This window comes from Octodon degus, unplaced genomic scaffold, assembly GCF_000260255.1.
Source record: "Octodon degus isolate 3935 unplaced genomic scaffold, OctDeg1.0 scaffold00011, whole genome shotgun sequence".
Lineage (NCBI taxonomy): Eukaryota > Metazoa > Chordata > Mammalia > Rodentia > Octodontidae > Octodon > Octodon degus.
In genome coordinates this window covers 25,470,087-25,496,653 of record NW_004524587.1, presented here as the reverse complement: position 1 = coordinate 25,496,653, position 26,567 = coordinate 25,470,087, and the positions used below count along the sequence as shown (strand labels likewise).

Genomic DNA, 26,567 nt, shown 5'->3' with positions numbered 1-26,567 from the left:
AAAAAAAAACAATTGCCATTTTGGGGCTGGTGAGATGGCTCAGTGGTCTAAAGCACCTACTTGGAACAAGCTTGGCAAAGCACAGGGACCACGGTTCGATCCCCCAGCACCACATGCCGGCCAGCCCCGCCCCCTGGTGGGCTGAGCTGGCCACACACACACACATACAAATAAATAAAAATCTGAAAAAAAAAAAAAAGAAGAAGAAGTAGACATGTCAGGTGTTGAGCAACTATACAGGTGGATTTTTTTTTTTTTTTTTTTTTTTTTTTTTTTTGAGACAGAGTCTCACTGTGCAGTCCAGGCTGGCCCTAAGCTCACTATGTAGTCCAGGCTGGCCCTGAACTTGTGGTTTTCCTCCTGTCTCAGCCTCAGGCTCAGCCTCGGCTGGGATTACAGGCCTGCCAGCACACCCGGTTCTCTGGCCCTCATACTTGGGAACAGCACCGGTCAGTTAATCTGTGGTTTTCTCGTGACTGGACTGACGTCAGGCATTTTGGGCCAGGGCACGACAGAAGCCACGGTTGCTTCAGGTGCCTCAGGTCAAGGACGCACGATACCCGTCTCGCCCTGGTGCTGCCAAGCTTGCCCGCTTGGGTACGGTGGTGTCTGCCAGTCTTCCCCACGGTAGCTGTTTCTCCTTGCAGCGAGTACTCCAGGGAGGCGCTCAGTGACTACGCAAACATCCCATTTCTCTTCAGCCTTTCCCCTGCTTATTTTAGCAACCATTGATGATTCTTGTGTGCGGCAATTACTGCTGTGGGCTTTGCCTAATGATAATTTTTTATTTCCATTTTCCTGTCTATATTCATTACTTGAAATCTTCAGGAAGAGAGAGATATCTTTTTTCCTCCACTTATCCATCCCACTATTTACACCAGTACAGACACACAGATACTTATTCTCTAGGCTAAATTCCATTACTTTTTTTTTTCCTTGAGTGCTGTGATTACAGGTGTGAACCATCACACCTGATGGGACAGTTTTATTGTCTACAACAGATTTTATCAGATCTGAAATACCATGGACACGTTATAAAATACAAGGGACACATTATAAAACAAAAAAGAAAAAGGCTGTCTATTAAAATAAGATCCAACAGGGGCTGGTGAGATGGCTCAGTGGTTTAAAGCACCTACTTAGAACAAGCTTAGCAGAGCACAGGGACCGTGGTTCAATCCCCCAGCACCACATGCCAGCCAGCCCCGCCCCCTGGTGGGCTGAGCTGGCCACACACACACACACACCCCATAAATAAATGAATAAAATTTTAAAAAATAAATAAAATCCAACATTTCCTCCCCTTTTAACTTATTTTGAAAAAGTCGGTTTACAGAAAAGTTGAAAAAAAAAGACAGCAGACGTTTCCCACATGTCCTTCGCTCGATTTCCCCAACACCATGCTACAGCAACATAATGCAGGCAGAGAAAGCAGAAACTAAAACTGATGTAATACTAGCATTAATTTAATTAATATACATTTCACCAATTTTCCCAATAATGACTTTTGTTTCAGGACCTAATCCAGGAGGCCACACTGCATTTGGTTGTCACAGCTCTTCTGTGAGATCAGTTCCTCAGTCTCTGACTTTTTTTTTAAAACAGAACAACAACCACCAGGCTGGCCTCGAACTCACGGTGATCCTCCTGTCTCAGCCTCCCAAGTGCTAGGATTACACGCGTGTGCCACTACGCCCGGCTATGTGGATGGATTCTGAAGCAGGCCTATATTCATAGGTTTTCTCTTTCTGCCTGCTGAGACACGCTAGAGCAGATGACTTCCATCCTCCGCATAGGGACCAGTTTGTTTGGCTGAGGTGAGAGAATCTCAAGTTCAAGCCCAGCCTGGGTACCTTTGGGACCTAGCAAGACCCTTTCTCAAAATGAAATACTAAAGCGCTGGGGACATAGCTCAGGGTGAAGGCCCTGGATTCAACTCTCGGTACTGCTGAACAAAACAAAACAGAACAACCAACATCCCTTTTACACCCTTTCACGTTCATGTCTCTCCCAAGAGATAAATGGCTTCAGTTTACCCGAGTCATTTGAGGATTTCTTTTTTATTTTGCCAATACATGAACTTGCTCAGTGTATCTATTTTTACATAAATGGGATTATTATCTGCACTTACTATTGTGCAGCATGCCTTTGTCTCCTAACTGCGTGTTTTTTTTTTTAATTTTATTTATTTGTGTGTGTGTGTGTGTGTGTGTGTGTGTGTGGCCAGCTCAGCCCACCAGGGGGTGGGGCTGGCTGGCATGTGGTGCTGGGGGATTGAACTGCGGTCCCTGTGCTTTGCTAAGCTTGTTCTAAGTAGGTGCTTTAGACCACTGAGCCATCTCACCAGCCCCCTAACTGCGTGTTTTACATTGCTTTCTCTCTCTCTCTTTGAGTAGAGCAGGCTTTTCAAATAGCTGCCTGGTACTCCTGAGCAGAGGCTCCCTGATTTGCTTAACCATTCTCCTGATGTGTGTGTGCTGTTTCCAGTCTTCCTGTTTCCCGCCGTGCCACGGTGGTCATCCTTTCCCGGTTGTGTGTACACATCAGTGCTTGTCCGGAGGGTAAATACGTAAGACAAATCACAGGCTTGCCCAATGCTTGCATTTCACGACCTGCCAGGCTGAGCCCTCCCCAGTCGTGCCCGCGATATGGGGAAGTGCAGCGCCTATCTCCCCTCCGACTCACCGGAACTGCACGTACTGTCAGGCATTGCCTCAGCTAGGAAGTAGTTTGGAGTCTGAGTGAAGGATAATGATGCCTTTGTTTACTCATTTCTTTACACTGAGCAAAAACACTGTCTGCCCTGCACTGTCTTCAGCAAGGGGAACATCACCACACCCATGAGGGAAATCTGGCTGTCCTCCAGCATCTGGGAAGGTGATGTTTGAGCAGCTCTCAGCACCTCGTTACCTGGTTTGCATCGCCCAGACGGCTGGTGAGGAGAAACAGCTTGTCACCTGCTGCATCTCCAGCCTTCCCCCGCAGACCTTGGCCCATGGTTCCTCAGGGTCTGGGGGCTTGTCTTTCTCCCAGCTGAGCCTAGAATGAGAGAGCTGATAACTCTTCCCATTTAGGGGATTTAGTAAGCCACATGGGGGTGATTCCTCATGATTTGACAGTGAGGAGAGAATCTGGCTTAAGATGCCTGATGTGGACATGGGAGTGTGGGACACACCTGTAATCCCAGCATTCCAGGGGCCTGAGGCAGAAGGATCACAAGTTCAAGCCCAGCCTGCGCAATTTAGCAAGGCCCTGCTAGTGAGTGAGTGAGTGAGTGAGTGAGTGAGTGAGTGCTGTATGTAAGGGATATTGCTTGATGCAAAGGCCTTGGGTACTGGGAGGAAGAAAGAATGCACGAGGCGGGGAACGTGCCCAGGCTGTGTCTGCTTCTCCCAGGGGCTGTGGCCAATCTCACTGCTGCAGAACTGCTCGCTAGCCAACCCTGTCCACCAGCCTTGTGCCAAGTGATGGGCAGACCTGTTGAGAGCACCTGCAGACCTTGTGCCTGTTCCCCAAAGGGAGGTTGCCCAAGCCCAACCTTTATCCTCGCTGTCCCGCAGCTTCTGGTACAGGTCAGCCACAGGGATTTCCAGTCATCCTGCGTGGGCCAGTTGTTCAGTCACCAGCCATTGAGTCCTGTGCACTGGACTGTGGTGGAGCTGGACAGATGAACAGGGTTAGGCTGTGGGAGGATGGAGCAGAAGAGCGATGACACCCCTCGCCCACACACTAGTGGGAAAACATAGCCTGGGTGTCTTAGTCACTTTTTAGTCCCTGGAGTAAAATGCCCAACACCCATGACTTAAGGGAGATTCGCTGGCACTCAGTCTTTTTGTAGAGATCTCAGCCCATGGTTAGCAGCTCAAATGCAGAAGCTGCTGAGTGGAAGGGCTGCTGCTGAGGAATGTAGCACCTCTCATGGCATCCAGGAGACAGGGAGAAGGGAAGAGCTGGGAGGGAGACACCTGACACCTGCCTCGACCTTCATCTGCCTCTCACCAGCAAGTCGGCTCCCTCCCACAGAGGCCTTTGGGGAGTCCTCCACCTAGAGCCCAGTACTAGCCAGGGGATGATGGGTTCCAGACTCAGGCGCCTCTGCTTGTCACTTGTCCAAATCTGGGTTTTCTTGTTTTTTACACGGAACCGGGGATTGAACTCAGACCCTTGCGCTTGCCAGGGATGTGCTTATTCCACTAAGCCACCTCCCTGGCCCCCAAATCTGGGTTTTATCGCTTCCTAGTTGTAAGACCTTGGGCTACTCATTTCACCTCTTCGTGCCTCACCTTGTGAGGGTCCAAGAGACTCGTGTGTAGAATGCTCCACCAGGTGCCTGGAACACAGGGAGCGCTCAGCACACCCGAAGGGGCCTGTTGGTTGTTGCTATGGTTACGGGGCTGTGACAAGGAGGGCTGAGGGAGCTTGTGGCACTGTATCCTGGCTGCTGCAGCGGCGAGCCTTTAGCTGTAAGTGTCCAAGCCCAAGAGCCCAAACAACACTGCTGTCATAGGCAGCGTGGGACATACTGGACCTGGGCTGTGTGTGTTGGACAGGTAGTCACGGTGAGGGACAGAATTCATAAAACCTGAGGAAAATGACACAGACTGATCTCCTGCAACTCAGACATAAATCAAGCCTCCGTTGCTAGAGGGAAGAAACAGAGACTGGGCCAGGGAAAACAATCCTTTGTCCCTGTGTCCTTGTATCCCTCCCTTCCCAAGATGGAGGGGGGGTTGTTCTGAGAGTGTGGGTGCCAAGCCTCCTGGCTCTGCCATGGGGTTGTGCCTGAAGGCCTTCCTGTGTCTTATTTTCCCGTCTGTGAAATGGGGACATTCAGGAGGAGTGTAGTAGCCCTTGTCTCAGCCCTACTCCAGTGCTGTGGCAACCCTCAGGGGTCAGGACAGCAATGAGGAGAGCAGTGGGGACCGGGGGCCAGGAAGCTGGGTGGCTCCAGGCCCCTGTGCAGTGCAGTTGGAAGGTGATGCCCCGATTTGGGAGGGGCCTTCTGGCGTGGCGGAGGTGGCACAGGTCAGCCACCTGAGTCACCATCTGGTGTGTGTTCAACCCCTGACTGAGATCCCGGACAGCAGGGAAACTGCAGGCCAGCAGTGGCCTTGGAGGGGCATTTGGGGTGTGCACGTCGGGATATACATGTGCTCCCGCTGTGACTTCGCTGTCTCTGGGACGCCCACCTTTTCCCCAGGATGGAGCTGCCCAGCCCAGGCCAGCCGTGCCCATATTTGCAGCTGTAGTGCCTGTCAGTGGCGCGTCTCACAACAAGGGTGTCCTGTACAGCCTGCTCAGGGCAATCTGGACCTGACCTGACCGCTGGCCTTTAGGTTGGGAACTGCAAGCCTGAATTGCAGCCCTTCCCACCTCTGCCACACGCATGCACGCACGCACGCACGCACGCACGCACGCACGCATCAAATGCTGGTCGGAGGCCGCTGCCTCGGAGAGGCCAAAAAGTCCATGTGTGTTTCTAAACGCCCCCCAGCATCCCCTACCACCATCTGACTAGTTTGTCTCATTCTACAGTTCCTTAAATAAAAATGTTTAAAGAAATAAAAGAATTCTGTAGGATGTGTAACTACTTCTGATCAGCTTAATTTAAACCCTGACTGAATAGTTTCAGGAATAACCCTAGTCACCACTCACCTGTAACCTGTAAGTCAGAGAGTTCCCGTGCCCTGGTCTTGGCACAGGATCTCACCGCAGGAAACACAGACCAGCCACCGAAATAGTGATATGGGAATGCAGTTCCTCTCGGTGAACCTCTGGGAAGCTTCGCACACTTGTTTCTCCTTTGCTCTGCGTCACTCAGGCTTGAGCACTAGCCAAGGGGCTGGTTCCCCTCCCATGACCCTTCCTGTCCTTGCCTGCCCACCACAGCTCAGCCCCTCAGCCCTAACGAGTGACTTCTCTGCGGTCAGGAGCTGAAAAATTGTTTTAAGTAGACAAGAGAAGATAAGGAGGGGCTGGGGAGATAGCTCAGTTGTGTAAGCCCTGCCTGGCAGGCCCAGCACTGGGGAGGCTGAGACAGGAAGATCACTATGAATCTGAGCTGTGTAATGAGACCCTGTACCAAAAAATAAATAATTTTTTTAAAAAAGATAAGGAGCTTTGCACAGTGGCAGTATTGTAGCCAATGAGGTTTATCCGAGGCATGATTATTGCTAATTGAAAACTTTTCCAAAAAGATAAGGAAACCCTTCCCCTTCTCCCTCCCTCAACTATATTCAAGTACCTTTGTTCTATATATGTAAAAACAAAACAAAAAACCCCACCCTTTCTATTTAAGCCAGCCAGGGTGGCACATACATGCAATCCTGCAGTCTGGGAGGCTGAGGCAGGAGGGTTGCAAGATCAATCCCAGCCTGAGCAACTTTGAGACTTACTGAGGCATTATCTCAAAATAAGGGCTGGGGGTGTAGCTCAGAGAAAAAAACAAAAAAACCCTGCATATAATCCCCAGTCTTACCACAAAACAAACAAAAACCTCTTTCATTTAGAAATTTATTCTTAGGGCTGGCCAGGTAGCTCAGTGGATAGGCAGACACGGGCCAGGGTTCAATCCTCGTCCTGCCCTGCCGGTGCCACCACCAGAGCACCTGATTGAGACTGGGGCGCCTGTCATGCTAGCGCTTGGGAGGCTGAAAAACAGGATCACCACAAGTCCACCCTGTGTAGTGAAACCCTGTAGACCCTGTACTTAATAGATTAAAAAAAAAATATATTCTTAGTATACGTTTGTAGTACACTGTGCTTATGCTCCGTCTTAATTCTGAAAGGTGCTCTGAACTCAGGTGGGCAAGCCCAGCTCGTGCGTCCCTTCTGTGGATTAGTGAGCCTTTTAGTGCTTTGCAGTTAGCCATGGAGAGGACGTGCTGGCAGTGGCTTCAATGACACCAGGCCCAAGCTCTGCGGGTGAGTGCCAGGTGGAGCCTCACCCCAGGCTTGGGCTCCTTTCAGGCGGTGGGAGGGGAGAGAGAGTGTGGAGCCCCCATTGTGTCCTGGACCCCCGGGTGGGTCCCACTCTCCGGCTGCTTAACCACTTGCAGACCTTAGCTAGGCTTCACTGTGGAGGCTTGGTAGCAGTCTCATGGTCCTGTAACTTGCCATCCAGCTGCATCTTTTTTTTTTTTAGCTGCATCTCTTAAACAAGTTTTCTTTCTTTTCTTTTCTTTTCTTTTCTTTCTTTTTTTTTTTTTTTTCCGGAATTGGGTATTGAACTCAGGCCCTTGCACTTAAAGAAGCTTTCTTGAACACCCGACCTGGTGATACAACACCTCAAATCCCAGCACTCAGGAGGCAGAGGCAGGAGGATCATTGTGAGTTCCAGACCAGCCTAGGCTACCTAGTGAGTGCAAAACCAGCCTGAACTGCAGAGTGTGATCCTGTTTTAAATAAAACACCTTTATTGAGGAAAAAGCCTCTGTGTCCTGGACTCCCACCACAGCCTGCAGGGGACATTCTGGTCTCTCTCCACCCTGTCCTGGCCTCTCCCTCCATCCCAGGCCATCTGTCTGCTTTAACTGGGCTGCCCCTAGGAAGAGTGGTCCCCAGGTTGGTTCTGTAGTAGGCCCTGGGAGGCCAGGACAGCCCTTGCTGCCGGTCACTGAATTGAGTGGTGTGTTCAGGGAAGCTCTGGGCTAAGGATATCCCAGGGTGGGGGAAGGGACTCACCTAGGGAGGGAGGGACTGATCAGAAAGGAAGCAAGAAAAATGGGGGCGGAGAAAGGGGAGAGGATGCCTTTCTAAAAATATAGCCCATCTGCATTGTGTGAGCTAGTTTCCCGGGAAACCACAGGGAACAGAGCTCTGGCTTGGGTGGTGGGGCTTGGGTGGTGGTGCCTGGCTGGCCTTCCTCTGCTGAGGAGGGGCTTTTGCGGTGGCTTCCCAGTTCTCTTGTGACCTTCAGGGCCTGGGTGGTTAGTGCTCCCCAATGGCCAGGACACTCAGACCCCAACTAGCGTCCAGCGGGGACTCCCTGGGGCTGTGCTTCCTGCTGCTTCTGACACCAGGCTGGGGAAGGCCCAGAGCTGCGCCCTGCCTCATGTGCAGCATAGGTTTTATCCATGGCCCTGTCCTGGATCTGTCTATCCCTGGGCCCTGTGTAGGGAGAAGCCAGCAGGGCGGGGGCGCAGGGGTCTCTCCCAACCAAGCTGCTGATGGGATTGTGAGTTCTCTGGGCAGGAGAGAAAACCTGAAGCTTCACCCTTGAGAAAAATCTAGAAATAAAATTGGAAGGAGGAAGGAATGAAGGGAAGAAGTGAGGAATTCCTTTACCCTTCTGCCCTCCCAGGTTAGACGGCTGTGATGGGATGGGCAGGGCAGCAAGAGCTAGACTTGGAATCCCATCCTGGCCCCATGGGGACAGTGACTGGACTTCCGTTAGCCCTGGTTTTGTCATCAGGGTGAAATAAATAGCACAAGCAAGCACTTACGAGCTATGAGATGTGCTAAGAATAAGAACTAGATCTTCAACCCATCTTGGTTTGGGTTGGACAGGAAGGAAGGAACTCGAAGGGTTCTTGGGGCTTGAACTCGAAGCCTTTGCACTGAGCTACATCCCCAACCTTTTATTATTTTTTTATTTTGAGACAGGATAGTGCTAAATTGTTGTTTCCCACTGTGGGCTTAAACATGCAATCCGCTTATTTATCTCTGTCTCTCAGAACGCTGGGATTGCAGGCATGCACCACTGTGCCCTGCCCCAGTCTGTCTTGGAAAATGTTTTCCCCTGATTGCAGACTCTGTACCCTGGTTTGCAGCCCTCCGCTCAGGGCTTATTCCTGTGAGCTTTTTGAAACACAGATGACCAGGTTTTTTCCTGCAGCACCATGCATACCATTCCCATTGCTTCTTCCCTTATTATGGTGCAAGCTTTCCCCGTGTACTGAGTAATCTCTTGTCAGCCATTGCAGTGACATATGTATCTGGTGACCTGGTGACAGACATTCAGACGTGTCCAGTTTCTCTATTGTAAATGGCATTGTAAATGGCCGGCATTCCTGGACTACACCATTCTCTGCGTTCTCCAGTTTTTTAGGAAGTTTCTCCCAGGAAAAGATTGCTGGGTCTCAGAGTGTGAACATTTTAGATAACTTACTGGTTTTGCACAGCTGCCATCCAGGAAGACGCATCGGTGTGTCACTCTCAAGCACCGCAAGCCAGTGCCTGCTCTGTGCGCCTCTTGGCACCGCAAGCTGTGTTAGTTCCGTTTGCCAAAACGGAAAGAGGAGCGTGTTTGAATTTCCATCTCTTTGACTTCTACACAACTGGGGTATTTATCTGTGTATTCATTATCCAGTTTTAATTCTCTCACAAATTTCCAGATCACATCTTTGGCTAGTTCTCCCCTTGCTGTGTATTCTGACCTCTGCCACCCAGAAATCCAAGTGAGGGCTGGTGCCAGAACTGTGGGAATGGGGCCCTGTTGGTAGCCTGCCTTTTCTCACTGCCAGCTCCTCCCATGAGCGCTCGTCACAAGGGTAGGAAGCCCAGGGATCCCCTAGGACCACCAGCATTGGGGCCCAGGACCCACTATCTGGTAGCTGTGGGTTGAGAGGTGGCCTGTGCCTCTCCTCCCTGCATGCCCTCTCTTTAAATATCACCCTGCCTACCACCCTGACAGCCCTTGCGTTTTCTTTTCTTTCTTTAAAAAAAAAAAATGTATTTGGTACATGGTCTTACTATGCAGCTCAGACTCGTAGTGATCCTTCTGTTTTCAGCTAGGTGGCCCACTCAGTGTGCCCTGGGGGGAGCCATTGGGGCATGGGGTGCAGGGATAGAACCCCATCCCTGTGCTTGCCTCAGCAGGCTCTTTGTCCTCTGAGCTATCTCGCCTGCCTGGCCCCCATCCTTTTCCAGGCTGGCCTGTTCCCAGGAGAGCCTCTCTGACCTTCAGAGTGCCACTGTCCCCTCTGGACCCAGGTCCTATGAGGCACTTTTGCTATGTTGGACCCCGCCTCTGGCCTCCTACTCGCCCCTCTGCTTCTCAATAAATGCAGGCTTTTGCTTAAAACTGTTTTAGAATCCATCATGTGTTGCTTTTCTTTGTTTTCCAGACATGTTTGATCTTTTAAGAGCAAATACCGTGGTGTCCTTAAAGCCAAACACTGACCCTTACAAAAGAGTAGTCCCCGGGGTCCCCTGACTCTGCCTGCGATGTCCTCCACCACCCCGGAGATCCAGAGCAAGACCCAACCTCACCATCCCTTCTTCCCAGGGCTCTTGCTGCACGACGTGACCATGGCCGGGCTGCAGGAGCTGCGATTCCCAGAGGAGAAGCCCCTACTCCGGGGTCAGGACGTCACGGAGCTGGTGAGCAGTCCCATCACGGTCCAGGGGCAGAGCGCGCCACCTCGTGGCGAAGAAGAAAACCGCGGCCTTGATGGTCGTGCATGGACCCTGCATGCAAACAGCCACCCTGGGCAGCCTTGTCCTTGCCTTGAGAGAGTTCTAGGACCCTCCTCTCCTCGAGGAGGCCTTTGTGGTCCGGGTGTCTGATACTGACACCCGTCCTGCTGTCGCACTCATTCTCAGACCCTGCAGCACTCTGCTGTTCAGTGCCTCAGCCTCCGCAGCGCCCCGCGCAGCTTCTTACACACTGCTGGTGCTCAGCAGAGGGAGCCACAGACGGTGGTGCAGCTCCGGGGGAAGAAGTTTCTCAGAGCTTTCTAAAAAGTTCCTCTTGCCCACACCAGCCTGTCTTTTAAAGTCCATGAGCAGAGACCTTTCGGAGGTTTTGGCAAGGTGCAGGGTGACCCCAGGGGACCTCTGTATCCCATCCACATGTGCTTAAGTGGGCTGGGTAGAGAGCTCTGTTCACTGAGGCTCAGCATCTGTGACGCTGAGCAGCACCCAGGGCATCTTGGCCCCAGGGCACCTGTGTCTTCCAAGGTTCATGTACACACACACACACGCATGCACACCTTGAGAGGTGAGGAAACCCTTCTCCGCCCACCCAGCCCAGCCCCTTGTGTCTTCCTGCAGCCCTGCACAGCCTGCCCTCAGCTGGCCCCAATCTCCCTTTCCAGCTCCTCCTGCTGGCCACCAGGACAGTTTGTCGCTGTGTCTCTCCTGCGTGAGCATCTGGTTTCTTGAGGCAGTACAAGCCCTAGACTGGGGATCTGGCTACAACTGCTATTGCCTAAGGCACTGTAAAAGCCCTGTCCCCAAGCTGAAAGCAGCCTTCCTGGTTCCCAGCAAGGGCTTTCTGGGGTCCACGCTCCACCTTTGCTGCCGCGCTGTTCTCTGTAGCAACATGGGAAAGTGTCTGTCCTTTTCACTTTCTCAGTCTCCTGCAAAGCTCGGAGCCCGGGGAGGAGTAAGCAGTTGTTCCTCTGTATCCTCGAGGTCTGCGTCTGTGGTTTCAACCAACCACAGGTGGAAAGTATTAGGAAGAAGAATTTCACCTGTACTAACATGTACAGACTTTTTCTTTGCAATTAATCCCTAAATAATGTAAGTCATTCATATGGCACCTGCCTTACATTAGGCATGATATGCACTTTGGGATGAAGGTACACAGATGGGTGTGCAAAGGTTCTGTACAAACGTGGCAGCCTTTTATAGGGGGACTTGAGCACCTGTGGAACTGGGTACCCGCCTGGGCCCTGCCTCTGCGGGGCATCTGCCCGGGCCCACCATCCTCTGCCTCTGTGCACTGGCTTGCTCTGGAGGCTGCAGGGCCTGCTGGCTCTGTGGGAGACTGGCCACCGCTTCCCCATGCCTGGGTGCCCCCTGCAGTCTCCCCTCTGCCTCAGGGTCCTCTGAGCTTGCTCTCACCACCCAGTCCCTGGGCTACACATTTGTTCATCTTACTCCCGCTGGCTTTTAGGTCCTAGCCCTCCCACACATCCCATCTCTTGGGGGCCCCAGCACCCTGAGAGCACATTCAAAACCTGCTATTATCTGCCTCATCCCCTCCTGTCAGGTTTTTGTTTTTCAGAAAGCTGCCTCCTCCCTCCTTCTCAGAGATAATTGCCCCAGTAAGGTCTTGAAGATAAAAACCGCCTACATCCACTCCCCCAGCCTCCCTCTTGCAGGGACTGTGGTGAGAAAAGCCATCAGTACCAGCCCTATCCTCTTCCTTGGGGCTCCAAGAGAAGTTGCCCTCCCTCCTGGAGGAGGGGTCCCCCAGGCCTTGGTTGAACCCACTGAGGATGCTAGTTTGGCCCTTCTTCATGACACAGGCCCAGGCGGCTGGCATCTGACTGTCCTTTTCAGGTGCGACAGCCCCTGGTGCCCTCTGGTCCGCATTGTCCACCTGCCAGAATGCAGGCAGCTTCATGCTAACTCATTTGGAGAAGCAGCATCAGAGTCCTGGTGGCACTCCTCTCCTTCCCACCCTGTCTGGGCTGCTTCCTTCCTGTTGCACATGGCAGCCCAATTCTTCTCCACCCGGCTCCAGCTGCAGCCTACTCCTGACTTGATGGGTATTTATTTGATAGAGAGACTGCAGCATACCAAGCCCAGATAGAAACACAAAACACAGACTCGTAGCTCATGCTGCCCTGCAGTGGCTGCAGGACCTGGCCAGCTGGAGTAGAGGAAGCTGGCAAGGTAGACAGGAAGGTGGGCCCAGCCCACCCTGCCTTAGTTGAGTGGGTCTGTTCTCCTGGGAGCTGTCCTTCCCTTGACCCCAAAGCAACCTGTGTCTGGCCTGGGCCAGGTGCCTGGTCATCAGATGGGGAGCAGCTGGGTCACATGCCAGCCCAGGCCCAGCTGCAAGTGCCCAAGGGCTCCTTGGTGCCACCTTGCAGCCGTGTCAGCCACGTGCATTCTGAATCACCATCACCTCCCAGCCCCACCCCCACCCTGTGCAGTCAGATTGTTCATCCTGATCTGCGGAATGTCACAGCCAGACATGGTCCCTCCCTTGTGGCTGTTGGAATCCAATGGCAAGACAGCCACGGATCAAAGATGCACGGAGTTCATTGTCACACGTGCCCAAGTGACTTGAGAGCTCAAAGTGGGCAGCGCCTTGGGCCCTGGCAGTGCCGAACTAGGCAGGTTAGAAAAGCTCCTCTTTGCTGGACATGGTGGCCCTCACCTGTAATCCCAGCACTGGCGGGGCCAACACAGGAGGATAGTAGCCAACACCAACCTGGGCTACAAAGTGAGCTCCAGGCCAGCCTGAACTGTGTAGCAAGACCCTGTCTCAAAAAGATGAAAGAAAGAAAAGCACCTCATGGCACCACACGAAGTGTCCCTCAGCCCTGCCATCTGCCTCTGCCTTTCTGTCCAGATGTCAGACCTCTACGGGAGCAGGAGGACAAAGGGTCCAGGTTTGCAGTCAGAGATTCTACCACCTTGTAACCCAGGGACTCAGCCTAAGCCTCATCTTTTCCACCTCTAAAATGGAAATGTTTGCATCTGCCAAGCACTTGATAGCCTGATGCCTGGCACTTGGTAAACCCTTGGCTTAACATTAACACAATTTGGGGATCAGAAAGCCATCTGCTCTGGGCCAACCTCCATGGGACACCCAGGCCAGCAGGGACCTAACTTACTCCTTTCTATTTGCCTTCTCTTAGGAGAACCCTGACACCTTCCTCTTGGCTGTGGACACAGACTGGAAGGTAAGTCCAGGCTCAGCCGACTGAGATGTGGAACCCACCATTGTCCAGCCCCTGAACAGGGCAGCCAGGAAGGAGGGCAGGAGGATACACAAGGGAGTAAGGGATGCTGTCATCTGAATCAGCATTTTCCTCCAATGAAAGCCAGGTTGACTCCAAAATAGCTCCTGTTTCCATGGCAGCGGTTACCAGGACAACCATGTCCTCTTTACTTTGATGCCAGATTCTCCATGAAAACTGAACTTGCACTTTGTTTTTATTCTTCCACTGGCTTCACTCGCCCAGCCATTTGTTCTTCTGAGTCCCCAGCGACTTTATTTCCAGGTGCTAGAAAATGTCTAACAGCTGATGCCAGGGGAGTCTCCTGGGGTTCCCCAAACTCTACCAGCCATCCAAGCATGCTAGACAGTTCAGATCCTCTCATCCTGAAAGGTGGAAGTAGCCCCCAGGCCACTGCCCTTGTCCCTAACGACCTTGATGGGGGTCATTCTACAAGCCTGTGACAACCCCAACCCTGTGGCCTGACCGCCACACTGATGACAGAGTGGGGGAGGGGGGACTGGCTCTTCCCAGCCGGCAAGATGGGGACAGGGCACACATGTTGGTCCTTTGCTCACGCGCCTTGAAGATCAAGGCTCATGCGTCAGTCTCTGGTCATGTGCTCTTCAAGGACACAAGGGGAGGATTCAGGGCAGACAGTGCTCAGGTGCTCAGATCCCATAGGAATGCCCTGTCCAAGCGCAAGGGCTCCAGGCTGGAGGGCAAGTTGGAATCCAGGTGATTCTCATTGTCCTCTACACTGGATGAGGCTGGAAATATGTAGGCAAATGGGCTTTGAAGCGGGGACTGAAGACACTGAACCCTGGAGTGGCCAGCCCCTGCCCTGCCACTCTGGTTTTCTGGTGTGGAAGGCCCAGGCCTAGGATGCTGGCCCTGTGTGGGGCGAGGTAGAGGGGACTTCTGGGGTCACAGGGGAGGCCTAACTGCCACCGCAGCTCTCTACTGTGCCCTTTGAGTCCTAGGTAGCTGCCCTGGCAGGTGAAACCTCATTCCCAAGGCCCTTGCATGTTGAGGAAAGTGTGTGTTAAAGGGTACCCTGCTAGCAAGGCAAGGCAGCCCGTGCTTGTGGTCCCAGCTACTTGGGAGCCTGAGGCCGCAAGTTTGAACCCAGCTGGAGCAACTTAGCAAGCCCTGTCTGAGAGAGAAAGCTACGTGTAGCTCCGTGGTGGAGCACTGGCCGAGCACGTAAGAGGCCCTGGGTGATATGCCTGTACCTCCAAAAAGGAAACCACCTCCCTGCACACTCCAGGAGACAGGTGTGAGCTATTTGTTTTGTTTTTATTTAAGAGAAGTAGCCCCAAAGATAGCTTTTATCTGGGGTGTAGGCAGGGATTTGATCCCTTTTCATAGTGCCAGGCGGCGTCTCTACCTGTGGCCTCAATGGGCTCTGCCAGGAAGAGAGGTAACAAGCCTGAGAAACCGAGGCGCACCAGACAAACCCGAGTCTAGGCCTTGGCTCTGCCACCTCTTGGCCATCTGACTCCAGCACCAGCCAGGCTACTCAGCCACCTCATTACAGTGTGGACATTCGTGGGTGTACGTGGGCCCAGTACGTGGACCCTGCCATGACTGTGGCACGTGGCCCCCAGGATGTGGAGTCAGAGCCAGGCTGCCTGGGTATGGCTCCCTGTTCTGTTTCTTAGCTGTGTAGCAGTGAGCAGGTCCCCAAACCTCTGTGCTTCAGCTGCTTTCACAGAAGAGTGAGTGCCCAGAGAGTAGCAAGCCTTGGAGAGGCTGAGGCAGGAGGATTGTGAGTTCAAGCCCAGCCTGGACTGCAGAAGACGACCCTGTAAAAAAAAAAAAAAAAAAAAAAAAGAAAGAAAGAAAAAGAAAAGAGAAAAACCTGAGCTTTTGTAAAGTGTAATCCAGCAGTGAGGGAAGTGGGGGCAAGAGGACTATAAATCTATTTCCCATCCAGGCAATATAACAAGACCCTGTCTCAAAAACCAAAAAATGAAAATGTTTGGGGATGGGCCCAGTATAAAGGCCCAGCTGCAGCTCCCATTACTGCAAAAGCAGATGACAAACACTGACCCAAGACAGAATAAAATGAGGGAACACAAAATGCTTGAGTAGAGCCTGCACGTGGAAGACAGGATAATAGAAGCGCTGCTCCTGGTGATGTGACCTCAGGCTGGCGCGTAGGGGTGGGCGACTCCAGGCTTGCTGCCTGGGTGGGGAAATCACCAAGCCGCTCACGACCTTGATTCCCTCGTCCTTTCTCATGGGCTATAAGGCTTGTGTATATTTTCTTCATAAATACCTGTGCAGCTGGCATTGCCGTTTCTCCTACTCACAGAGGTGGAGGCTCAGCAAGGTTGACTGACAGGCACAAGGTCACCCAACAAAGAGGTGGCACGATGTGAGGGCACCAGGATTCTCCCAGCAGAACCTCAGCCATCTGCCTTTGGCCACAGCCCCTAAAGTCTGGAGAAACCCATGGGCTGTCCTGTCCTGCTTTCCCTCTGCAGGGCCCAGGAGAACTAGGGGCAGGGCTGAGCGATGGATGGTTTTTTCTCATACCCATAGCAACTCAGCAAGCTAGGCGCAATTCCTGTTTACAGCGGGGCAGCTGGAGGTGCAAAGGGCACAGATGTTTCCCAAGGACCCTGCTGGGGGCCAGGTGGAAGCTGGAGCCAGGTCTGTGGATTTGCAGCCAGTGAGCTGAGCAGAAATGGGGGCAGGGCAGCAACTGGGGGTGGCCAAGGGCAGGACAGCCCTCACCCAGGTCTAAGGGTGAACACAGGCCACTCAGAGGCAAGGGGGGTGAGGGCTGGGTAGGATGGTCGCAAGCCCTCTGCTCCTAGGAGAGGCACATGGGGGACCTGAGGGCAGAGCAGCTCCGCCCTGTGCTACGGCTGCCTCAGGGGTCTAGGCTCCTCCCTGCATGGGAGCATGGATAGGATGGGACATCTGAGGAGGCCCGGTTTGACACTCCTGCTGCCCTCGGGGACAGGGCAGGTGGTTGGTACCTCAGGTGCAGGATGTGGCCAGGGAAGTGCATGTGGCAGGTAGGTGCTCACCAGGTCACCCAGGACAAGGGCAGCCAGCCATGGTGCAGCTCTGTCAGTGCAGGCCAGGGCCAGCAGCTGGTGTGTCCTTCCCTGACAAGACAGAATCGGCGCCCTGCATCTGCCCTGCTGTTCACTCAGCCTGGGGCTCCCTCTGCTCGCCTCCCTGGCCTATTTCCTCTCCTCTGCTCTCTGGGACGCAAGTCTCCTTCTCCTGCCAGCAGGCATTGGGCTGGCTCTGCACCCAGAACCTAGACTCCCTGGGGGGACAGGACATGGAGTCTGAGGTGGCTCGGACTTCCTGCTCCATAGATACCCAAGCCAATCGCCATGCTGGGAGATGGTGTGCTGGAGGCAGGCACGGCCGCTTGTCGCAGGCTGCCCATTCCCTTCCTCTTCTAGCCCCTGCAGCAGAGTGGGTGGGGAGGCCAGAGCTGCTGTGTGCCCCACCACACCCCTGCTCCTGCAGCCGCTGCCCTCAGCCACTGCTTTCAGTGAGTGGCTCTGAGGGCCCTGGTGATGTGGGCACCACTAGGTGGGTGGGAGGGTGGTGGGTGCCTGAAGCAGCAGAAGGGACCTGGGTGCTCCTGTGGGGGAGGTGGGCTTTGTGTCTGGTCCCCTGGATTGTGGGCTGGGAACCCCAGGCCTTTCGTGCAGGAGATGAGTGCTGGGCTCTACCTGCCTGTGTGACCTACCCTGTCCTGATTGGGTGCACACATCTGTGAGAGGCCCCTGTGTGTGTATGGTCACAGCTTCTGCCCCCTTCCCCATGTCTATGTGCAGCTGCAGCTGTAAGCAGTGCCTGGGTGTTGGGAATGGCTGAGCTGCCAGGGCTGGGACCCTCCAGGATGATGTGTTGCTGGGTGGGAGGAGTAGGCTGGATGATGAGCTCAGAAGCCAATCAGAGCCGGGTTTGTCTCCAAGCAGCCAATCTGGGGGCTCTGGGTGAGCAAGCGGCTGTTCAGAAGCGCTGTGGGGAGGAGGGGCTGCCAGCATCTGTGTATAAAAGGCCCAGAAGCTGCTCTAGGGCCCAGAGCTGACAGTCTCCCACTCCGGCCGCCCCCTCCCTGTGGACCCGAGTGACTCAGGCCTTTGTTTGCCCTTCCTGGCCCAGGCGAGTCCCCTCCTTCGGCAAGATGCCGGAGTGTTGGGATGGGGTGAGTGAGGGCCCTGGGGCAGCCAGGTGGGCCGGGAGGATGGGGCATCTTTGTGACCTGCGGGAAGGACAGGGCGTCCCGCTGCCTGTGGTGCTTCACCTGGGCCACCCATGTAGCTGAGGGCCGGTGCTGGTTTGGTGCTGGGGGAGGGGTGCAGTCTGTTAAATGGAATGAAAGCACGGACTCCTCTCTGCCTGTGTGGCCCTGTGTACCCTGTGTGCATGCCCTGCTGACAGCGAGTCCTCTGCCTGCCATGTGCCCCCTTCCCAAGGCATCTGTGTGCGCCCTGGGACCAGTGCAGCCCATTGGGCTGGTCCCCTGTGAGCCCCGGCTGTGTCCAAAGCATGTCCTGCGGGACTGTGCCTGCAGGGTCTGTGTCCTGTCCCCATGGGGGTGGTGTTGGTATTTAGATGGCAGCCTCCCACGGATGGAGATGGGGCAGCTGGACCAGGACGGGGAGGGAACAGATTCATGCCCCAGCCTCTTCCTGCTTTAGGAGTTGCTTGCATGTCCCCAGGGTGTTTGGGTACCGCTCAGCAGAGGTGTGGAGGTCTGGACCTTCTGGCAGGACTCTAAGCAGGGAAGGGGACAAGAAGGGATCATACCTTCCTCCTGTACCCTTGGGGACAGCAGGTACCCAGCCCTAAGCAGCTCTTCCTTAAGGAAGGAGAGGCAAGGACAAACCTCCCCGCCCCCACACACCTGCCCTGCCCTACCCTGCTGGGTTCTCAGGCCATGGGGTCACCATGCAGGGAGGCCATGACACCAACCCCTGCCCGCCCATGCAGACCCTGTGCCCTAAATTATTGATGCAGCAGATGAAAGAATCTGCATGCAGCAGCTCCGCTCCTCACCATGCACCAAGCCCAACTCCCAACCCCTGCCCAGCCCCCACCCCTCGCCCTGGCCCTCAAGGTCACTGGTGAGGGGATAGGAGCTGAGAGGACATCAGAGCCCCCTCCCTGGCTGCCGCACTGCATCCCATGGGCACCCACCGCGAGGTGGGCTGGGCTCTGACATCACCAGGAGCCAATGGAAGGAAGCTCTTGGTCCTGGGAGTTGGGGGTTCGCAGTTGCACCAAGCTCCCTACCTCTAACGCCCCCTACCTTGGGCAGTACAGGACTCAAGGGAATGGGTACCTGCTGCTATCAGGCAGGGATGTGTCTGAACTCCCTGCCTAGAATGGGAGGAGGGCCAGGAGCTCGCTAGGAGGGTTAGACCAAGGTCATCAGGGACTGACAACCTGGCTAAAGTCCCTGCCCACCATGGCTGCTCAGAGCCAACTGTGTGGCTGCTGTGAGCCTCCCGCAGATGAGGCCTTCTCGGTAGGATGGCAGATGCCCCTGTCACTGCTGCTGGAGGGTGGAGGCCTGAGTTTAGAAGGTGCCCTGGGTCCTGACTTCTGTTCCCAGAGGAAGAGCTGACTCAAAGAGCTGCCTTGGGTGCAGAAAGCCTACTGTGTGTCCCTCTGCCCCTCCTCCAACCCTGAGAAGACAGGGAGTGGCTAGGATGGGGCTGGCAGACACCCAGCAGCAGTGGGCATCTGATGGGCACTGCATGCTCAGGGTTCTGTGGGGTGGAACCAGTGTCCTCAAAATGCAGCCTGGGCAGTGTGACTCAAGCGGGTGGGCCTTTAGGGAGGGCAAGCGGGGGGCCATCTGCAGGACCACAGTGATCACACTCACCAGCAGTATGGCTCCGGGGGTGGTAACCCTTGTTATTTCCTGTAGAACCACAATCCTGCATAGCAGTGTGCTGAGACCAGACCCAAGAAAGCCAGTCCCTGAGAAGCTGTCCCCTGCCGCCCGCATCTCCCCGTCTGGAAATGGGGACTGGGGTCCTCTTCCCTTGTAGAACTCATAGGAACCTAGTGCAGTCTCTTCCCAGTCACTAGCCCTTTCCTTCCTGTCCCTGGCCCCAAGTCCACCACCAGCTTTTTGGGCCTCCCTGTGGTCCCCAGGGTTCCCCATAGTACAGGTACTTGCACTCAGCTCTGCTGACCTTGAACTTTCTGACTGAGTGTCCAGGGCTACCTGCTTGCAAATGTGCCCACCAGCAGCAGAGCATCTCCCCATGGCTCAGGGCCCTCTACAGGGCTGGTGCTGTAGCTGTCACCAAGTCCCCAAGAGGTGACTCCCTGTCAAGAGGCTAGGGCACAGAGAGTCACACAGGAAGGAACAGAGTGAGGGCCTCCTAAACAGCTCATGAGCCTCAGAAGCAAAACAAAGGGCATAAACTCAGGAGGACCCTGCTTCAGCCCTGCAGCAGCCTTGGTGATCGTGGGGTGATCCACCCCTGCCTTTCTTGAAGGGGTGCCTTAGGGACACTTGGGTCACAGGAGAGGGCAGTGGTACAAAGAAGGACATGGGTGAGAGCCAGGGGTGGGAACCTGGCAGGTGTTTGGGGCTGGGCAGGGGTGGCCAGCATGGGTGCTGCTGAGGATCCCAGGCAGGGCTGCTGAGGCCAGGCCTCTCGGGCCTCAGGGAGCCTTCGAGGGCTCTGCATGGGGACCACCTGAGGGCCCAGACAGTGGCCGCACAGTGCTCTGGCTGGCACACAGGGAGACCCCGACTTCTATGAGGTTCACGTTGTCCCTGTTTTGAAGCCCACTGAGAACGGGTCTGCATCTGGCCTGGCCTCTCGGGGCTGCTGCCCATCTCTGCCCCATGGTCGGGTCTCCCAGAAGAGCCAGAAGTAAGGCTGCCAGGAGTCCAGTGCTGTCTGTACCCTCCAGGAACACGACATTGAGACACCATATGGGCTTCTACACGTGGTGATCCGGGGCTCCCCGAAGGGCAATCGCCCAGCCATCCTCACCTACCATGACGTGGGCCTCAACCGTAAGTGCAGCCCGCTCTCACCCAGCTCTCCTCCTCCTCCTCCTCTTCCTCCTCCTCTTTCCCCCTCCCTTCTCTCCCTCCCCCTCCTCCTCTTCCTCCTCTGCACTGTCTGCCCAGTTGATACTTAGACCTGTGGTCCCAGTCTCCTGGCCTGGGCTCCCCCGCTGCTGGGTGCTGAGGCTGATCATGCCTGCCCTGCCCACAGCCCTCCCTCCCTTTACTGGCTGAGATGAATGTCTTTGCAGACAAGCTGTGCTTCAACACCTTCTTCAACTTCGAGGACATGCAGGAGATCACCAAGCACTTCGTGGTGTGCCATGTGGACGCCCCGGGCCAGCAGGTGGGGGCGTCCCAGTTTCCTCAGGGGTAGGTACCCCCAGAGCCGCCCGTGCCTCTCCCCAGCTGCACACCCCAGCTGCACGCATGCTGATCTATGCTCCGCTTGCCCACAGGTACCAGTTCCCCTCCATGGAGCAGCTGGCCGCCATGCTCCCCAGCGTGGTGCAGCACTTCGGGTGAGTCCCCTCCTGGCCCTGCTGCAGCACCGTGGACCAGGAGATACCCAGCCTGTCAGTGGAGGGCTGTGGGCGGTGGGTGGGGCCTGCTCTGGAGGGATCCATGGGAAAAGGCGCCTTGCCCCAGTGAGCAGCCGCACTCCATCTGTACCAGGTTCAAGTACATCATTGGCATCGGAGTGGGAGCCGGGGCCTACGTGCTGGCCAAGTTCGCAGTGAGTCTCCCGCCCCAAGCCCAAGCTGTGACACAGTACCAGGGCCCCTTCTCTGTCCCTTCTTCCTTCCCTACACCCACCCTACCTCTTCACTTACTAGAAAAGCTCTTTGTCCTTTCTTCTCTTCCACAGAAACTAACTTGAGAAACAGCCAAGCATGGTGGTCACACCTGTAACCCCAGAGCTCTAGGAGGCTCAGGCAGGAGGGATGAAAATTTGAACCCCAGCCTGGGCACCTTATCAACTTAGTGAGACCTCATCTCAAAATTTTAAAAGGCTAGGTCCATCGTGTTTAATGTTTGCAAGAATACTTTCAAAACTAAATCAGACGGGTCTGGGGAGATGGCTCAGTGGAATAAGCGCTTCCCTGGCAAGCGCAAGGCCTGAGTTCAATCCCCAATTCCTCCAAAAAGAAAAAAGAAAAGAAAAAAAAAACTAAATCAGGCTCTGGGGATGTAGCTCCGTGGTAAAGTGGTTGCTGAGTGTGTGCCTGGCTGTGGCACCCATCCCTAGCACTGCAGAAATGGGTACAGACAGAATATGTGTTTGCACATACAGAGGGACAAGAACAGTGAGAGTCACAGGTTCTAAGTCATGGAGTGCGTAGGGTGTCAGGCTGCAAGGAGGAGTGGCAGGGGGCCTGGACCCTGTAGTCCAGTTGGCCCATCTGGGCTTCTCAAGGCCTCACAGAGGCATTCCACTTCCTCTGACCATGCCGACCACCTTGGAGACCAGCAGGGCTGCAGCTTTGCAGCCCACTTCTAGGTGGGCAGAAGGGGGCTCTCTGCCCACCCTCCCTCCGTTTCCCCTCTCCCTGCAGCTCATCTTCCCTGACCTGGTGGAGGGGCTGGTGCTCATGAACATCGACCCCAATGGCAAAGGCTGGATCGACTGGGCAGCCACCAAGGTGAGCTGGGAGCGCCTGGGGCTGGGCAGCGCCTCAAGGGCCAGCGCTCATGCTGGCCTCCCCCATGCAGCTCTCTGGCCTGACCAGCACTTTGCCAGACACGGTGCTCTCCCACCTCTTCAGCCAGGTAAGGGCTGGGACTTCTGCAGAGCTGGGCTTGTCTGCCAGCCTGCCCAACCTGGGGTGGGGGCGGTGAGGCCTCTGCTGTCTCATCCCCTATTCTCTCACCACCTCTGAGGCCCCACCTTCCCAGCCCTCCCTCTGGCCCACTGGCAGTAGGGCAAGTGCTGTTCTGAGGTGCTGCCTGCCCATCCCCTGAGCCTGCATCTCTGTCTGTGCGCCCCCCTCCACGCCTTCCCACACCCGGGCCCAGGAGGAGCTGGTGAACAACACAGAGCTGGTGCAGAGCTACCGGCAGCAGATCGGAAATGTGGTGAACCAGGCCAACCTGCAGCTCTTCTGGAACATGTACAACAGGTGTGCGCAGGGTTTGTAGACCAGCAGTATGGAGTGGGGAGACAGCTGGCTTCCTGCCCAAGGTCACAGCCTCCTGGGGGCCTCGGCAGGGAGGCTGCAGACCTGGCCCTTGGGCTCTCCTACATCTCCTCTGACTGGGTGGGAGCGCAGCAGCACTGCAGGATGTCAGTGACACCCAGATGCCAGCAATGAGGAGCAGCGGTGCCAACCACAGTGAAATGGGGGGGGGGGATGAGGTTGCAGTTTTCCTTTAATTTTTTTGTGCTACTTGGTATTGAACCCAGGGCCTTTGCCCTGAGCTACATCCCCAGCCCTTATAAAAATGTTTGCTTTTTTTTTTTTTTTTAATTTTGCAGCAGGGTCTCCTTAAATGTCCCAGATTGGGCTGGAATTTGTGAACCTCCTGCAAGGTTGTAGCTTTCCAGCTGTGCTTAGCGGTCCTTTAAGAGGAGTTGGGTGTGAGCAGCTCCCCCCTGCCTGCCTGCCTTTCTTTTGCAAATATTAAGCACTGCTTAATTAAGCACTTTCTGGAAAAGCAATAGAGACTGAGAGACCTGGGTGGAGCAGGCCCACACTCACTTGCCTGTTGGACCAGTTGGCCCAGGTGGGTTTGGGACCTCTTCCTCCAGTCCTGAGGTGCCCACCTTTGCCTCTGCTCCCCCTGCAGCCGAAGAGACCTGGACATCAACCGGCCTGGGACAGTGCCCAACGCCAAGACGCTCCGGTGAGTGACTACGGCCCTGCAGGGGCCCTGCCTCTGCCCCCTCCCCAGGCCAAACAACCCTTTCCTCTGTGTCTGCAGCTGCCCCGTGATGCTGGTGGTTGGGGACAACGCCCCTGCTGAGGATGGGGTGGTGAGTGTGCTGCTCTGCAGGGCGCTGGTGGGACCCCGGCCAGCGAGGCCAGCTCTTGATGAGGCCAAAGTAGCCTTGGGGACCAGCACCAAGGGCGGGCTTCCCATCCACCTCCCGCCGGCTGCCACACATCCATTCCCGGGGTGCCCAGTCCTGCAGGAGGGGTTCAGGGGCCACCACCTGAGGTGCCCCCTGTGCCTTCCCCATGCAGCTCCCATTCAGCCTCCCTGTACTTCAGGCCAGAGTTTCAGATCTCTTTCCTCTAAACTTCAGCCAGCATCCCATGGATTCACAGGAACAAGGGCACTCTTCCCATGTGTCCCCACATCTGGAGTGCCCAGAAAATACCTTCTGTGCTCATGAAGAGGCTGGCGGGGCAGGGGTGTGTGCTGGCACAAGCGGGCCTGTCTCCTGCTACACCCCCTCACCTCTACCCAGCCTATTTGGCCGTTGGGGCTTTTGCAGACCCTTCCGAATGGGCTCTGAAGGGCGGCTCACTAATCTCCAGAGCCTAGGGAATCCCTGAAAGGCATAAGCCAGGAGGCCAACCTCCTCCAGGCCCTAGGCCCACGCTTGCCCCTGGCCCTGCCCCCCTCTCCTCTGGGCGCAGACAAGGCCTTAGCGTTGGGCTAGGGGTATTGCTGAAACTGGCTCCTTGTCCCCAGGTCGAATGCAACTCCAAACTGGACCCGACCACCACGACCTTCCTGAAGGTGAGTGTGCTGCAGGAGCACCCCTGGCCCAGCCAGGGCAGGAGCACACAGGTCCTCCACCTGGACCTGCTCAACTTACCTCATTCTCTCCTTCGTAGATGGCAGATTCCGGGGGGCTCCCTCAGGTCACACAGGTGAGGAGGCTTTTGGCACTCCTGCTGGTGGGAGCAGGTGGGGCGTGGGGCTGGGGAGGCCTTCCCTTCTACCAAGCTTGGGAGACCTGATCAAAATGTGTGCCTGTGTTGTCCTCCTCCAGCCAGGGAAGCTGACCGAGGCCTTTAAATACTTCCTGCAAGGCATGGGCTACAGTGAGTACTGCCCACTGCCCCACCCCAGAAATGGTGGGCGGGCCTGAGGGCTGGCTGGGCTGGCACACTGTGTTTGAGCTGAGGACCTATGGCTGTAGAAACACTGTGTTACTACCCCAGGTGCTGGGTCCCCTCATCCCACTCCACCAGTCAGTGTGTCCCAGCCCAGGCCCAGCTCTCCTGTGCCCATGCAGAGGCCTCAGAGCACTGTTTTGAGGGCAGGGCTGGGTCTGTTGGGAGAGGACTTTTCTCCCAACCCCAGCGGTCCAGGGCCTGGCCTGGGTGCTGTCAGAGAAACCTGTTTACGGTGAGTCTCACACTGTGTGGGGGCTAGTGGCTCATCTGGGCCCAGGGACCCCAAGAGACCTTTGGCACAGGTGGTGGGTGGTACCCAGGGGCATCACAGGTATAGGTTGGAGGGCAAGGTCCAGAAAAGGCAAGTGGGACCTTGTGCTGTTAGGAGAGCCAGCTGCAGGCAGCCAAACCTGGGGAAGATGAACGTGAAACTCAGGAAATGAGCCATGGGGTACTCCCCAAGTTTCCCCTTGAATGATGAGACCCCAGACTGTACTTCCAGTCCCCACACACAGCTCTGGGGATACCAGTATAGCCCCTGGCCCCTGTTTCCCTCCCCTGACCTAGCACTGCTCTACCAGCCCCTCACTGCTGGGAAGCAAACTTCCCCTCCCTTTCAGCCTCTGGATCTTGTGTCTCCTTGGGAGGAAGGTGAGGGAGATGGGGGCACAGCAGGAAGGGAGCTCCCACAGCCCATAGGCCACCCAGCCTCTGCGCCAGGAGAAGGGCAGAGAGGCCCAGGCCTCCAGGGTGGCCCAGTGGGCTCTGAGCCAGGCCCTATGCTTGCAAGAAGGAGTGGATATTTGTGAAGTGACAGATGAGCAGCACTTGCGAGGTGCTGGGTATATTCCTAGGGCCCTAGGAGTTAGGAGGGATTCTGCATTGGGGAGACTGAGACCCCACAGAATCCCAAGGACCCTGGGACTAGGCTATGGGCCTGAGAGGCCTTGCTGACAGAAGCCTGGGCTGCAGAAGGCAGGTGAGATGAGCGCCCCCATCTTGCTGGCAGGACTTGCTTGGGCCCCTTCAGAGGGTCCTAGGGCGGGCAGGCAGGAGTGGGCTCCTGAGGCTTGGCCCTGCCCGGCCCTCTCTCTGTTTGTCCATCCATCTGTGGCCTATCTCCATGTCCCTGCCTCGCCCACCCACGATCTTCACTGTGTTCTGTATCTCCCCATCTCCGCCTCTCTGGCTCTGTCTTCTCTCTCAGTTGCGTACTTGAAGGACCGGAGGCTGAGTGGAGGAGCAGGTAGCCCCTCGGCCCTTCTCCCGATGCATGGTCGCCCCTTCCAGCCTTTCCCTGCTCCTTCTCTGTGCAGTGCTGCAGCCAGACCGCATCTTGCTGTTTTGGAAACTTCTTGTACCCTGCTCAACTCCAAAGCCCACATGATTTGCGCTCCTTTGCCAATGCTGGAGACTTGGTCCTGCTGAGCAGCTTGAGACTGGGTCTTAGGGCAGTCTCACTCCTAGGTTGTCAGGGGCTGAGGGCCTCCTGGAGCGCTGGGAGTTGGAAGTGCAGGCTCCTCAGATGCAGAGCCTGCTGGCCTTGTGGGCAGTCAGTCAGCCTGGGCCTGGCCTAGCCAAACAGGTGAACAGGCGAGTTTAGAAGGGAAAAGCTCGTGCCATGCAGCTCACTTGCAAAATTCCAAATAAGGGCTTCCAGAAATGGGACTGAGGGCAGCCTATCGCCATGACTCCATGTCCTTTCCAAAGGTGGTCCTGCTTCCCCACCCTGTCATCTCTTGTGGGAGGCCATGCTAGGAGAAGCACAAACCCGTGCCGGCTCGGGGCTGCCTGGCCAGTGCTGGCCCTGCATGCCTCGGGCTTGAAGGGGCTGACGGGTGCCCTGGCTTG

The 26,567-nt window shown here is 55.4% G+C and overlaps 1 protein-coding gene and 1 pseudogene across 3 annotated transcripts in view; both read left to right on the top strand.

Annotated features, from left to right (window-relative positions):
- Positions 1-26,567, top strand: part of Ndrg4 (NDRG family member 4) — a 40,409-nt gene that overhangs the window by 11,865 nt on the left and 1,977 nt on the right. For 2 of the 3 annotated variants that reach the window (XM_023709274.1, XM_023709275.1), the window contains exons 2-16: positions 10,229-10,323; positions 13,542-13,586; positions 20,547-20,652; positions 20,898-21,018; positions 21,105-21,167; positions 21,322-21,382; positions 22,203-22,289; positions 22,360-22,416; positions 22,663-22,766; positions 23,434-23,490; positions 23,569-23,620; positions 24,286-24,333; positions 24,432-24,467; positions 24,590-24,641; positions 25,924-25,962. In XM_023709274.1, the coding sequence (XP_023565042.1) occupies positions 10,229-10,323; positions 13,542-13,586; positions 20,547-20,652; positions 20,898-21,018; positions 21,105-21,167; positions 21,322-21,382; positions 22,203-22,289; positions 22,360-22,416; positions 22,663-22,766; positions 23,434-23,490; positions 23,569-23,620; positions 24,286-24,333; positions 24,432-24,467; positions 24,590-24,641; positions 25,924-25,962 (1,023 nt within the window). Of the gene's footprint in view, positions 1-10,228; positions 10,324-13,541; positions 13,587-20,546; positions 20,653-20,897; positions 21,019-21,104; positions 21,168-21,321; positions 21,383-22,202; positions 22,290-22,359; positions 22,417-22,662; positions 22,767-23,433; positions 23,491-23,568; positions 23,621-24,285; positions 24,334-24,431; positions 24,468-24,589; positions 24,642-25,923; positions 25,963-26,567 lie in introns of those variants that run through there. The other variant, XM_004625929.3, reaches the window with a different exon arrangement.
- Positions 6,117-6,199, top strand: LOC111815114 (annotated as a pseudogene).